The 15,840-nt window shown below is 43.7% G+C and overlaps 1 protein-coding gene across 11 annotated transcripts in view; it reads left to right on the top strand.

The window, feature by feature from the left end:
• MIB2 (MIB E3 ubiquitin protein ligase 2) overlaps nt 1-15,840 on the top strand; it is a 101,447-nt gene that overhangs the window by 21,264 nt on the left and 64,343 nt on the right. For 9 of the 11 annotated variants that reach the window (XM_038376578.2, XM_043499861.1, XM_043499857.1 and 6 more), the window contains one exon: nt 14,784-15,102. In XM_038376578.2, the coding sequence (XP_038232506.1) occupies nt 14,841-15,102 (262 nt within the window). In that variant the 5' untranslated portion in view covers nt 14,784-14,840. Of the gene's footprint in view, nt 1-8,737; nt 8,845-14,783; nt 15,103-15,840 lie in introns of all 11 variants that reach the window. The other 2 variants (XM_043499855.1, XM_038376579.2) reach the window with 1 other exon arrangement.

Below are 15,840 nucleotides of genomic sequence, written 5' to 3' on the forward strand. Positions count from 1 at the left end.
GCAGCGTTGTTCGTAAGAAATGCGCCTCAGTGTATCAGGTGCACATGTTTGGCAATTGCTGTGGCACGCATTTTAAACAGAGGCTGTGGCAGTGTTTCTTTGCAGGGTTATTTATCGAATGCTTGCCTCAGTTTTGCATTGACTTCTAGGAATCCTACTGCAGATTCTCCCTCTTGGATTCAGGTGTTTTATTTTAACTCTATAACTTTAGAGTGGGGAAGTGTTGGCACTTGAAACTTGTGGCTCAGATAACTGTGGCATCAATCTGATCTGCACCAGTGTAGCTCCATTGACAATTCTCAGTCCACGTGAGACTTGTCCCCACCCCATTACATGCACTAAGTTTGAAAGACCAGGCAGTTGTAACCAGTTTTTGGAAAAGGGTTCTCAGTCTATATTTCTTTCCACCTTCTTCACACAGACCCCACTACTTCTAAGTAGAGTGAAAATGAACAGCGGGCATTCTGACCTGCTGGATAAATGTTAGACACTGCAGGTCTCCATAGTGATGGATCCTGCATAGTTACAGGCTGGTTCATTGACAAATTACAGAAATAAAAGCCTTTCTGGGTGCTGGAGAGGAAGAAAGGGATAGCAAATCAGGCTGACTGTTGAGAGAGTGGATTATTTTTTTTTTTTTTTTCAAAAGTCTTGTGTATTAAAGATAGAAGGTTTGGGACTTTTTAAAAACATTAATACAACTGGAAATGCAGATTTTTTTTTCCTTTCTACAGTTTAGCAACAAACAGAAACCCCCCAAGTACTTGGCCTAGTATGTCCTAGTAATCATAAAGTTTCATTTCAGCTAACCCATGTGAGCTGGGGGGAAAAGTGCGAGTTTGTAGCATTGCTTGGCTTATTGAGATTGGGGGAAGTAAGCTCTGCATTTACTACACAACTAATCGCTTCAAGTGGGCATCTTTAAGGCAGGTAATGTACCCCAATGACAAGTCTGAGGAGACAACCTCATCTGGAAAATACAGCATTGCTTTTAAAAAAGCTGTTGGTTGCTATGCTAACACTCCCCCAGTTGGTCCTTCCTGGCTCCTCCCCTTGCCCCTCTCCACAGCGCAGAAGTAACTTGAGCACCAGCAAGTTAGCTCATTGGTTACGCCTGTCTGCTTAGTAGAGCTTGTTTTGTTTCCAGTGCCATAGGATGTTAGAAGGTGCTGCAGAGGTGAGCAAAGAGCAGCGTCGTTGCAACATTTCAGGCTGACTTTCTAAGGCTAGCTTGACGGAGGAGTTGTGCGCACAGAGCGAGTGGGCAGTGTTCTCTGTTCCTTTAAAACGAAGTATTTTCTTACCTCTCTAAAATGGGATTGATAGCTCTTTCTCTTCTGCATCGCAGTAGTCTGAAGCTCTGGAGCATAATCTGGATGCTCTTGATTTATGTGAAGCTCTGTTAGGGTCAGGATTCATGGATACTGTTCTGTCTCTTGGTAGGTTATTTTAAAGCCCGGCTTGTGGCAATGGAAGGTGGCATTTTTCCCTTGGTCATCCTGGCATCCCTACCCCTTGTTCCCCAGAACTACATGACTCAAACATCTTTGGGGGGGAAAGGGGTGGGACTCTTTGTTTTAATGAGCAGAGCTTTAGGAGAGGAGTGCTCCCACTTCATCTCGAGTAAAACTCAGGATCCCGACTGCTGCTGACTTGTCAGACTGTGTATGTTGTAACTGTTCTAGTCATCTGGGTGGAAACAAAGAAGGTTTTGATTCTCGTCCTTGTCTTACTGTGCTGAGCACGTACAGCTCTCCTGCAGATTAGGTGAGAAAGCAGCATGCTCCGTACCCTCTTGCATGCGCGTGGAAGGCGCACGGCAAAAAGGCAGCCTTCTGGGTCAGCAGTCAAGGGACTGCATGAAGGTTGCTGCCGCATAGATAACTTCATTAGCATCACAAGGGTACAATGGAATATGAAACAGCCCGGAAAATGACTTTCACTACAGACTGGTCTATTGGAACCTCAGATTGTCAGAGCAGAGCTGTGGATAAGGTTGGGCTGGACCCTTTTGTCTTCTCTTATGAGCCTTATTCACAGGGGCTGGAGACCTGCGAGGCCAGACTGAGGCTTGGTATGGGCGTGGCAGGGGCAGTAAAATGGTCTGGTAGCTGTTGACTTTCAGATCTGTATTCATTACAGTGGCTGTTTTGATTCCTTGTAGCTTAAGAGTACTAACTAGCTCAGCATCCCTTCAGGTCCCTCTGCTATCAACACAGACCTCTGGGTCTTTTCTTTTCATAGATATTCATAGAATATCAGGGTTGGAAGGGACCTCAGAGGATCATCTAGTCCAACCCCCTGCTCAAAGCAGGACCAATCCCCAATTTTTGCCCTGGATCTCTAAATGGCGCCCTCAAGGATTGAACTCACAACCCTGTGTTTAGCAGGCGAATGCTCAAGCCACTACAACAGGTGATCTACTAATAGTGCCACGCTAAAGCAGTGTTATAAAAAGGGGATCAAGAAAAGGAGTACTTGTGGCACCTTAGAGACTAATAAATTTTATTTGAGCATAAGCTTTCGTGAGCTACAGCTCACTTCATCGGATGCATCCGATGCCATGGGATCGACGGAGCCAGGAGATGCACTAGCATGAAAGGATGCTGCTGGGGCAGATTTTCAAAAACACAAATAGCAATTAGGTCTTAACTCCCGTTGAAAGCCCATGGGAGAACCTAATTGCCACTTGTGCCTTTGGCAACCTACCCTAGTGCCTATGTAAGGACATCCATACCCGGGTTTGGAAAGGTTTGTGACTTTCTGATTTAAAGGTCATGAATGGGCAGCATCTACACCAGTATTATCTCCTATCTGGAGCAGACAGCTAGACCATCCACTGGGCCCACCCTAGACAGCAGGGTGTCTGGAACATGGGTAGCTGGTCCACACTGGCACTCCTGCTAACATTAGCTGAGCTGCACCATAGGGAGATAGTAATAACACAGACCAGTGTAAGGGGTGGCTATTGTCTGCCAATAATCAGCCTTTTCTTTCCAAGCACATTCTAAATTGTCTCTCCCAGAATCAATCCCGAGCTGACTCCCCTAGATAAATGAAATGGGCAGCTCCAAGTGACGTGGCTCTGGAATGCAGGGGTCCTCTTAATGGACACACTCCAATGAAAGCAATACCTGGCTTGCTTTGTTGCTAATTTCAGTGATTCCCCCAGCCATAAATGATTCCTCCCCTTTGCCCCCTTCCTTACTGGTGTAAAGAGCCTTTAAAAATGTACACGGGGCTTTGTGAAGCCGTTGGTTGAAGCACAAAAGCCTACGTGCTGCATTGTTTTTTCCAGTCTTCCAACTTAATCAAGCTCAAAAAACATTGCCATCACCTCTCTTTGGCAGCAGTTCCAAATATCCCCTGGTTTGACATCAAGAGGAGATCATGGGAGTTACACACCTAATTTCCTGTCTGCCCCTCTGAAATCTTACCCCAGAGCGGTGCATTCAACAGAAGTCGTCAGGGTTTTTATGCAGCTGTAACTGTGCATTGGAAATATTCTGGCTAGTTTACATGTCCTGCCCATCTGTTTTAAAGCCCAGGGTGCGAGGGTGGCTGCATTGAATAAAAACCAGCTTAACCTATTGAATCCGCCAGGCCGATTTCATAGCCAGGGTCTGTCAGAATGGAAGCAACAACACAACAAAATCCAGCCCTACTTTATTTATTTATTGATAAGGGTGGATTTGGAATTGCCTGTTTATGTGCAGAAAAGAGGCTTTCAATTTCCTTGGTAAAGGCAGCTGTCACTTTAAATGCAACAGCTGGGCTGTAATTAAGATTTAATCTAAATGAGAGAGGAGCCTTGCAAAATAAATATATATAATTTTTCCAGCTGTGCACATTGATGACATCACACATGCAGGAACCGATGACAACACTGATGATCATGTTGTGTTTAAAGGCCTGATTATTCAGATTTTTCTCCCTGCTTCTAGGGCTCTGTAGCAGGTTTGCTAGCCATTGTTTTTCTGAATGAGAAGGACTTAAAAGCATTCGAGTGGATCTGTAAATGGAGACATTTTGTTCCTTTAATTTTGCCTGCATAAAAAGGGTTTTTCATGGTTTCTTTCACAGCTCACCATCCATTTGACCAATAATGCAAAGGGCATTCTGGAGTGCCGGGGGCTGCCATAGTGCCAGCATTTTCTTTCCTCTTGGGTTTGCACTCCTGCTGGGTTAATAAGACGAGCACTTGTCATACTTTTCTGGGGGGAGCAGGGAGAGGAATAATAAACCACCCCTAAATCACCTCTCTGGGGATCAGCGTGGGAGCGGGTCATGGCTGATAGGGCATGAAAGTTCCACTGCCTGCAGTCTGTAATTAGAATGCATCCTCTCCTGCATGTGGCTTGCTGTGATGGATGGTGTGGGACTCTGGCTGCAAAGATTGTCCTCGCAAAGGCCACCGTTCCTTAGTGTGGAGATTATCATCCGTCAAAGCCTTATTCTCTCGTGTGTATCTACTTTGGGCATTGCAGAAGTCTGTAGAAGGGTCTTGAATGCAGGGAAGGTGAGGGCATGGCAAACGGATGGGAAGGTGTTCAATGGGTAGGTGATAGCATCTGGAGTGGAGGGAAAGACGGATGGGAATGGGGGAAGGAGACTTAACAGGGTGACGGAGGAGAGTGTGTGTGTGAGAGAGAGAAAGAGAGACCTAAGAGATGAGAGGGAGACTGGAGTGATATTTTGTGGGGCCTTGTAAAGGTTGGGGTATATGTACAGTGGAAACACAAACCCCACAACAGCAAGTCTCAGACCCCGGGTCCGCTGGCTTAGGCGCCTGGGCTAAAAATAGCAGTGTAGACATTCGGGGGTGGGCTGAAGCCTTGGCTCTGAGCACCTCCCCCCTTGTTGGGTTTCAGCCTGAGCCTGGACGTCTACCCAGGTATTTTTAGCCCCATAGCGTAAGCCCCAAGAGCCCGAGTCAGTTGACCTGGGCTCTGAGGCTCGCTGCCTCAGGTCTTTTTTCAGTGTGGACAAACCCTTTTGAAACACGATGGACAGTTGGTTCCATGTGAACAGATATGTCCCCTTCCCTGCTGCTGTATATCCCCACCCTGCAGTGAGTTCTTTGTGAGCACACATATGGCGCTCATCATAGGATCGAGGCCTTTGCTTCCAGAAATTATTTCGGGGAAGTTCTACAGCCTGTGTTTTGCAGGAGATCAGATTCGATGACCGGAGTGGTCCCTGCTGGCCATAGAGCCTATTGGCCAGAGGAGGGGAGATCATTCCACAGGACTTGCCAAGCGGCTGTGAAGCGTGTTTGTGTCTAAAGAGCGTGTGTGATGTCAGGGAAAAATTGGTTATAGAAACAAATCAAGTGGAATGGGACAGATAAAATGAGAACATGATGGAAAGGCTGTGGTGTGTCTGAAACCATCAAGTGATGTGGCAGCCGCTTGAGCTGTTTGTTTGTATGTTTCCTGTTGTTTTTTTTTTCCCAAACCTCACTTTTATTTTTACGATTGTGCCAGATGTTAGCTGAATTAGTGCTGCATGTTTAAACAGAGCAGCGACTGGATCATTAAACGTGTTTTTGAAATAGTCCTGTGTGGGGCAGTTATAATTAGGACAGTGTGCGGACAATTTATGTAGCTTGATGGAAAAAGAGGAAGGCTCTGTTTTTGGTTTGCAAAGGGTTTGATCTAAAGGATGAGAGTCAGGGGGTGGAGGGAGAGGAGGACTCATACTCCGGCATATAGACGCCTACAGCAGCTATCAATAGTCCAGAGAGCCCCAAGGTGTTCGTTCTGCTGGTATTGTGTGTTTGGTAATACGGGGAATTGCAGTGGTGATTAGCAAGCAGGACAGCAATATAGATTTTTTTTTTTTTGGCATGCCTGGGAACCCCGCCACCCCCATGTCAAAGACAACTGAAAAGCCACGGAGTCATCACCTGAATTCTCTTGTGTGGTCTCCATCTCCTCCCTTGCAGCACTGGAGTTGAGAGGCTGCTGCTAATGCGGATGGTGGATTGTGCATCTCATTTGTCCATGCTCTGAAGGGGAAGCGGCTATTCCCGCCCTCACCCAAAAGTCTGTCTCCCACCAGAGCGAGGCAGCTGAGAATAAGTTATTTTTAGGGCTGTTGATGAAAAAAAAAACTTAATTGCAATTAATCGCACTGTTCTTGAATAGAATATCAATTGAAATTTGTTAAATATTTTTGGATATTTTCTACATTTTCAAATATATCTATTTCAATTTCAGCACAGGATACAAAGTATACAGTGCTCATTTTATGATTTTTTATTACAAATATTTGCACTGTAAAAATGATCAACAAAAGAAATAGTATTTCTCAATTTACCTCATACAAGTACTGTAGTGCAATCTCTTTATCATGAAAGTTGAACTTACAAATTTAGAATTATGTACAAAAACCCCTGCATTCAAAAATAAAACAATGTAAAACTTTAGAGCCTACAAGTCCAATCAGTCCTACTTCTTGTTCAGCCAATTGTTAAGCGAAACAAGTTTGTTTACATTTATAGGAGATAATGCTGCCCACTTCTTAATTACAATGTCACCTGAAAGTGAGGACACGGGTTCGCATGGCACTGTTGTAGCTGGCGTTGCAAGATATTTATTTCTTTTGTTGATCATTTTTACAGTGCAAATAGTTGTAATAAAAATAATAAAGTGAGCACTGTACACTTTGTATTCTGTTTTGTAATTAAATATATTTGAAAATGTAGAAAACATCCAAAAAATTTAAATAAATGATATTCTATTGTTGTCTAGCAGTGTGATTAATTGTGATTAATCGCTTGACAGCGCTAGATCTTTTTCTCCCCTAAACCTCCTCCAGTTCAGATTTCATTCTAAAGGCTAGTAATAGAGGTCTGGATTAAGCTGTGGGTTAGATTAGGTAGCCAGACGTTTAAACTCTGTCAAGTGGAACTATAAGAGTCCATGATTTAGCAGTCTCTTCCATCTGCAAATTTCTAAGCCACAAGATGGATGGATGCTATAAATATATCTAGCTACTAGGCTCTGATCCTGTCTGACGTGTCCCAGGTTTCTAGCCAGACCATGCTTTTGGGATCTTAGTAAACTATATCAGAGGGAACAAATCCAGAAATGGCTCTTAGGAGGAGCGAATGGCCTAGATGACCTATAAGGGATCTCCATGAAATGGTGCTCTCCCTCCCTTCTTGTTGTCAGGCATGGCTCTAATGCTGTGTCACCCTCCGTTCAGGGGCTGAAACCTTGCATTATGATTTGGGGTCATTACTGCTGAGCTATGCACATTTGTGGGTTTAACTGTCTCCAACCAGTATATAAAGGGTGTGGGATGTCTCTGGCCGGAGAAGGTCTTGGAGGGTGGCTAGAAATGGCCAATCTGAGGGAAGAGGCTTAGACGGTTCCTATTTTTCAATTACTGATAAGTCTCAAACCTCAGTGAGGGGCGAGTTTGGACATTAATGCTGGGATAGTTGATGGGTTATGGACTTGGTCCATGCATAGAAATGGAATAAGATTTGTATCCTATCTGTTTTAATTCTTAAACCAAATCCTCTCACTTCAGAATTTCCAAAGCTGGTTTGATTTCACAGATGATACAGCGATGATTATTACAAATCTTCCTGCTAATAGCATTGCAAGCTGGAGAGTCCAGGTGTTTCTTTAGCAGAGTTCATTCACAGTTCTGGCTGGGCAGCAAAATTGAAACTTATGCAGGATACACCTCTGTGTGTGTGTGTGTGTGTGTGTGTGTGTGTTAAATCATTGAATCATCGAAACTTGTCTCTGAGAAGGGAGTTTTGCAAAAATTAAAACTTAATCTCAAATGATCTTTTTATATATAATCATGTGCACACAGCTTCCCTGTCCTGGCCATGCACACATGTTCTTATGTCTTCTTAAACATGAGGAAGCAAGAACTAAGGCCTCCTCTACCTTCCCTATTTCTCCCCGATCAAAGCAAATATGAGAGAGTGGCTCAGTGGTGTACACGGGGAAACATGTTTGCATTGCCCTTCTGGCCCGCTAGGTTATAAAACAAATAGTGGCTGTGATCCAGAGGTGGCTGCTTAGCTGTGGTAGGGGAAGTGAATGCTGTGTATGTTCACGGATTGTGACCTGCTTTGGGATGCAAAATGGCTGCAAAGAACATGCTCTTTGAACTGTTTGCACCATATTTAGGGAAGGGGAGAAAACACTTCCTCCTCCCAAAGGTTGAATTCTAAACTAAAATTAAGATATGCCCTGGCCAGTGGGGCCCCTCTTGTAAATAACAAATACCTTGTCATTTAATGCTGGTATGGTGTGTTCATACTGAATGAGTTAGCAGAGTTTGTTTCCTATCCAATTATGGAATAATCTTGAGTGGCTGACCAGAACCAACAGACAAACAGTACAGAGCGAAGAAATGTTTTTAAAAATTCAGCAGTAAATCACTGCATAGGATGGACTGTGATCTAGTAGTTACCTCAGAGGTCCACACTCAGTTCTGCACCTGATTCAGTGTGTAATTATGGACAAGTCATTTCTCTCCTTTGGTTTTCCATCTGTCGTATGGGAAGGGGATGATGATAATAGTGAGCTAGCTCCCCAGGGGCTTAATTCATTAATGTTTGTAAATCCCATCGAGATCCAGGCTTTGAAAGTGCTGTAGATCAGCAAAGCACTAATAAACCATCTCCGTGCAAGTGTACGAAACCAGCGGGCAGCTGGAGTATGTATGAAAGAACACTGATGTTTCTGCATCTCCCCTTTAATAGCCCTGTGAGCGGGAGGATCTGGATATTTCCTTACCAGACTTTTATTGACAAAATACTGGAGATGATGTTGACGTTGGAGAGAGGTCAGGACAGAGCTATATCAACAGGTAGGTTGGTAATCTCTGTGTGGGAGGGCCAGAGAGGGAGTGCAGATGCTCAGGGATAAGTCTGTATTGCTGGGTCATGGCAGTTCCCTCTTCTCTGAGCATAATCGACAGTGGCCCTTAGGTTCAGGCTAGCAGCTTCAGAAGTGGTTTGTTTTCGTATTTGACACATGATCCTCCTTCCTCAGACATTTGTGAAAGAAATGAACAAGAAACATTTTGATCTAGTGCCAAGAACAGTATGCAGAGAATCCTGAAATGCAGTTAAAATCCTTGGTTTGTTTGTCTGGCTTAGTGTATGACTCTCTATTCCCACCACATCTTTTCACTTCCACCACATAGGACAAAAAAAGAAAAAGAAACTTGAACGCTGAGGGGTGGCTATAGCAGTGGCAGAGTGTGTTGCCTTCAAAGCTGGTGCTGCACTTTTGCTGTCACATTTGGGGCACGATTCCACAAGATGTAAAGCGCCCTCACTTCCCACTGGAATCACCGGAAGATGCTCAGCACTTTGCAGGATTGGACATCTAGATGGAGGGCTGTCATGGGGAGATGGGTCCAGCCTCAGCTGTGACACACTTAGCTTGCCTCCCAAGGTGGAGAAAATTAATAAAGGCAGGTCATGGGGCTATATCAGGCTTCTGGGGTGGAGATAGGACAGAAGCCAGCTGGATAGGAGGTGGACTGCAGATAGGAAGCCCGGGGGAGTCTGCTTGCTGGATTCAGAGTAGCAGCCTTGTTAGTCTGTATTCGCAAAAAGAAAAGGAGTACTTGTGGCACCTTAGAGACTAACCAATTTATTTGAGAATAAGCTTTCGTGAGCTACAGCTCACTTCAATCGGATGCATTCGGTGGAAAACACAGTAGGGAGATTGATATATATATATATATATATATATACACACACACAGAGAACATGAAACAATGGGTTTTATCATACACACTGTAAGGAGAGAGTGATCACTTAAGATGAGCTATTACCAGCAGGAAGGGGGGTGGGGAAGGAGGAAAACCTTTTATGGTGATGATCAAGGTGGGCCATTTCCAGCAGTTAACAAGAACATCTGAGGAACAGTGGGGGGTGGGCTGGGGGGGGGGAAATAACATGGGGAAATAGTTTTACTTTGTGTAATGACTCATTCACTCCCAGTCTCTAGTCAAGCCTAAGTTAATTGTATCCAGTTTGCAAATTCCAATTCAGCAGTCTCTCATTAGAGTCTGTTTTTGACGTTTTTTTGTTGAAGGATAGCCACACTCAGGTCTGTAATCGAGTGACCGGAGAGATTGAAGTGTTCTCCAACTGGTTTTTGAATGTTATAATTCTTGATGTCTGATTTGTGTCCATTTATTCTTTTATGTAGACTGTCCAGTTTGACCAATGTACATGGCAGAGGGGCATTGCTGGCACATGATGGCATATATCACATTGGTAGATGCGCAGGTGAACGAGCCTCTGATAGTGTGGCTGATGTGATTAGGCCCTCTGATGGTGTCCCCTGAATAGATATGTGGACATTATTAACTGCTGGAAATGGCCCACCTTGATTACCACCATAAAAGGTTTTCCTCCTCCCCTCCCACCCCCCGCTGGTAATAGCTCATCTTAAGTGATCACTCTCCTTACAGTGTGTATGATAAAACCCATTGTTTCATGTTCTCTGTGTGTGTATATAAATCTCCCCACTGTATTTTCCACCGACTGCATCCAGTGAAGTGAGCTGTAGCTCACAAAAGCTTATGCTCAAATAAATTGGTTAGTCTCTAAGTTGCCACAAGTACTCCTTTTCTTTTTGCTTGCTGGAGAGAGACTCAAAGGAGCCGACACTGGGCTATGGTGTGAGAGCAGAAGGTGGACAGAGTATCTTGAGAAGATAGACCAGAAGAAGGGGGTATATTCATCTTGAGACTGGTGCCAAAGATTTTATCTTGCATTTAGTCTCGACTAAGTATCACCCTCAATAAATACTAACTAGCAGAAATTACAAGGAACACGATGGTCAAATGGATGAATGTTTGTGTGATATGCAGTATTGTAACATGTTACTCATCACGGGAATTCCTCTTTAATATCAGAAATAATACAGAATCCGTTTTAATCTCTATTTTTAGTTCACATAAATTGCAATGCAAAAACATTTTCTATCCTTGCAGGCGTTTTTATTCTGGACCCATCGTTCTGCAGCGTATCTCTAACCACCTGCCTCTAAAAAGGGCTTAGTTTCAAGTGACAATTCATGGCAAATGTCATTTATGAACATTTAGGGCCGAATGGGAGCTGGTTCAATGGCATCTGAAAGCAGAATTTAGCTCTCTTTAGTACTTCTTTCAGAAATACAAAGATCTTTAGGAAGAGACTGAATGACCTATTAGGATTAAAAAAAAACCCGTTAAGTTAAAAGCGAAAGAATACAATTTTCACCTCAATGACAACTCCTACATCACTTTTGAAAAGGAGACTTAAGCACTTGGGAGTCTGTTTCATTGACTTTCTATGGGATTTAGCGCCTAAGTCATTGAGGTCCTTTTTGAAAACTTTACCCTATATTTTAAACAAAAGCATTTTTTCAAATCACAGAAATGCGGTGGGGGGGAGGGTTTCCCTGACTTTTCTGGTGAAAGACTTTTGACTAATCATTTAACCAAGACTGACAAATGTAATCTCCTTTTAAGAACAGGATTTTTCCTCTTGTTTCAAAAGAGAGGTTATTGCTTAAGCAATCTACTGAACTGACTAAAGTCTGAAGTAACTGAATGGGACAGGGATGTAATTGCAAACTATAATCCCTCATTGTCCTCTAGTTGGAAACCAAAATAGCCATGTTAGTGTTAATAAGTTGCTATTAAAATTTAAAATCCCCGCAACATCTTTATTTCTCTCTCTGGGTGAATATTATTTATTTCTAATTTTCATCCATCTCCAGCCCAGGACAAATCTTTCTTACTGGAGAAACACAGTGAATGTCTTAAAGAAAATCAGAGGCTTCATGGATCCTCAAAAAGAAAAGGAGGACTTGTGGCACCTTAGAGACTAACACATTTATTTGAGCATAAGCTTTCGTGAGCTACAGCTCACTTCATCAGATGCAAGATTGGATATAGACTAACACAGCTGCTATTCTGAAACCTGTCTTCATGGACCCTGTATGTGCAAAAGATCGGTGAATAATATTAACGCAGTATTTGGGAGGGGAAAAAGAAAAGGAGTACTTGTGGCACCTTAGAGACTAACAAATTTATTTGAGCATAATCTTAACAAATATACAAATGTGTTGGTCTCTAAGGTGCCACAAGTACTCCTTTTCTTTTTGCGAATACAGACTAACATGGCTGCTACTCTGAAATTTGGGAGGGAATGAGTGCTGGGTACTGAATGGCTGCGGAAGACCAGGAATAGGCAGGAACTAGATTGATTTGGGGGTAGACTAGAGATTCCTTCATCTCTGGATCACCAGTTCAAATCTAGCCAGCCTCACTAGCGGCAGGAGGTTGTTACCATCTGATGGTTATTCGACCTGCATGAAATGGGTTTCTTTAATCTCAATTCTGTTCCCAATGGACAGGTATCCTTGCAAAAACAACCATGGCAGTTGAAACTAATTGATGACCTTTGTGGCAGCCTGAAAATAACTTGGATCCAGACCGCATGACCTCCCTCCCTTAACTTGCTGCATTTTTTTTTTTTAAATAAATTGTGACCTCAGCATTCTTTTCTGCCATGACAAGCAGTCAGCCCTAACTGTGACATACTTTCCCTCCAGGCCGCCCTGACTTGCTGATGGCTCATCCATCAAAGACACTTTTTAACACGTGTTAACACACGTTGCTGAGAGTGGCTTTTCAAAGGCTAAGGCTTTGTGTTGTCTTCACCCCTTCCCCCCCCACCATATTTTAAAATGAAAACTATTTATAGGGGTGCGGGTCTAATCTTAGACCTGTTAACCAAGACAGGGACTCTGATTTAATGTGTGAAAGCAGTACAGTTTATGTGCACGTTCCCTCTTTAAAATGTTACCAGTAGGGATGATGCTTCTGTGCCTGGTTTCTCATTTGATCATGACTCTCTGATTGTGTTGAGAGTTGAGCCCTGTGAATTGGACTGTTTAACGCTTGCTGTGTATCTTGACACACCTCCCTATAACAGGCTATAAATCTTCCATGTGTTCTTTTTGTCTTGAGATTGATCTTATAGATAAGTAGGAACGAAAGCCACATGAATCCTTGCAGTGCGTTCTAGGCTTCCTTCTCAATATATTTTTGCAGAGTTCTGACATTCTATTATTTCCCAGAAACTTTTGCTACAGTCTCCTTTAGTGTTTCCATAGTCTACAGAACTACAGTTTGCTTTCCGGTCTTCTGAAGATGACCTAAATGTAAATGCTTGAATGGCTGAATTCTCGACCAATGGAGGAGTGGAGGACAGATTTTGAAAGGCCTTTATTAGTTTGTAACCATAGTGAAGATAAATAGTTTGAACACCTTTTGGTGAAACCTCTATAATACGGAAATGAACTGGGTAATGTATGGGCACTGCTGCCCTCTCGTGCTGGAATCAGGACTGCTGAACTATGTGTCATGGGGCCTATACTGATAGCAACTAAAGGAAGCTTGGTGGTCCCACTGGACCAACTCCTTCCAACCCCAAAATGCATCCATTCTCCTCCTCTCTCCAGCAGACCTGTTGTACAAAAAGGAATCCTCCTTGCATATACGGTGTGTGTGTGTGCGGTCACACTGTGCAGGGGACACCATTTTGTAGAACGCCTATTTCAGTAGGTAGATTGCAGAGGTGCCCCACGATGAGCTTCCAACCCCCAGCACTGAAAATGTTGGACCATGGCAGGGACCTGTACTTTTGGAGGAAGATGATCTGTGCTCAGTTCATGATGAAAAGCAGGAAGTTCCGAGTTTGCCCTGGCATGCAGCATACCTATAACCATAAAATCTTAGCTGGCCGCAAATTGGTTACGATACCAACCAGATCTGGGATATCAGTGCAATAAGGAAAGATTAAAATGAGCCTGCAGCTCTTGTAATGAAACACAAGCTGCTGCACAGATGCTACAGCAGATCGTGGTGTGTGGAACGGAGGAGCGAAGCACAAATTGGAACTGGCTTTGTTCATAACCCTGTAGCAATCGGAGCTGTGCAATATGCTCCCAAAGAAGGAACTCCTTTGAATTTCTGGGTTTTATTATACACTCTAAACTGGGCTCGTGGACACTGTTTTGGGTCCAGTTTCCAGGAGAGGTGGGGAAGGAGGCGGTTTTCTGTGAAAGCAGTTGAAATTTGGCTGTTGCAAATGTCTTTTTGGTTTAACCTCAGGCTGAGGCATAGTGGTAGAGAGCAGAGTTCCTCAAACAGAAGTGTCTGCACACATCCATGTGATGAAACCTCTGTGGCTGGTCTAACAGTGTGGTAAGAACCAGCATTGGCAGCAGGACCCTCGTGAGTGGGGAAGAGAAGCCTTTTTCCTTCCTTTCATTTCCTCCAGCTTCTCAAACCGGGGGAACATTATGGATGGGACAGATGTTGTTCGTAATAGAGCAATTGTTGTCAGCTTGGGTGAAATCCTGGACCCACTGACGTCTGGGAGATTTTTCCATTTGCTTCGATGGAGCGAGGATTTCACACCCTGTCTGCAAGGGAAAGAATTTTATTTGAAGTTCCAGGATGATGATCTGTAGTATAACACCTTGCTACCCAAAGCAGCTCTCAACCATTTTGGTGCAAGCGGGGGAGAGGCAAGGGGAATCTGAATTGATCAAAGATGACCTGTTGGGTTTGAGTTACTTGTTCAGAAAATGCAGAATCTAGAAAAACGTTAATTCGGTGAGCCCTTGTAGGCCTAGTTTGTTTAGCCAAAATTATTTAAACGCGCACCTTGCTGTGAAAGTCTTGTGCCTTGCTGTACAATGTGTCTTAACTGTGTGCTTTCTTACTAGGTGTGTTGGGCACACAGCTCCCTCCATCTTGCCTTTGAGATTCCCTGCCAGTGAGGGATGCTGTACAGCGTGATGGACTTGGACCCATATGCAAGCATGCAGGTCGGGATGCGGGTGGTCCGCGGAAATGACTGGAAATGGGGCAATCAGGACAACGGCGAAGGAAACGTTGGGACCGTGGTTGAGATTGGCCGGCAAGGCAGCCCAACAACACCGGATAGGACTGTGGTAGTCCAGTGGGATCAAGGAACCAGAACCAATTATCGGACTGGATTCCAAGGAGCCTATGACCTTCTTCTGTACGATAATGCACAAATAGGTAAGGCCAGTGAAATATTAGTTGGACATTGACAAGAGGTGCAGCCATGTATTTCAGTAAAGCCTTCTGTTTTAGCATACACAATGTCTGGCTCAAATGACAGCCATCCTCTACATCTCCAGGTCTCGGAGCTGCTAGGGAGACTCGGTGTGGGTATAGATTGGGAGCCAGGAATTCCGGCATACGAATTCTGTGACACGGGAGGGGGGGAATCACTAAATATGTGTCTGTTGATTCATTTGTAAAAGGAAGATATTTCTCTGTGTTTGTTAGTGTTAGCACTTTCCATTTTCAGAATGCTGGGCAAGGTACCAGTATCATGGGAGGTTAAATATCGACAGACAGCATGTGAGCTAGCTGCTATGTAATCCCAGATCCCTCGAGAGCTATGAAAATCAAGCCTTTCCTGTTTAGGAGACTCACTCTAAGCAGCCAGAATTGAACATTTTGGCATAGTTTTACCAATGTTTCTGGGTCATGTAAACGATTTCCAATATTCTTGGGCCAGTGATCAGAAAGATGTAAGGGAGGGATCCACTTGTGACTGCTTTGGATCCCTGATTTTAAATTGTTCTTAATGAAATCCTGAGAGGAGATTGGTGTCTGGAGATGGAGAATTCCTGTTTTAATGAATTACTCCTGGGTTTTCTGTGCATCTGTGATAGGAGAACGAAGAAAAATACATTTTGATAAAGCAATTGATGCATTTAATAAAGATTTTAATTGGTGAGCAGAAAA

Source organism: Dermochelys coriacea, chromosome 18 (genome assembly GCF_009764565.3).
Source record: "Dermochelys coriacea isolate rDerCor1 chromosome 18, rDerCor1.pri.v4, whole genome shotgun sequence".
NCBI lineage: Eukaryota > Metazoa > Chordata > Testudines > Dermochelyidae > Dermochelys > Dermochelys coriacea.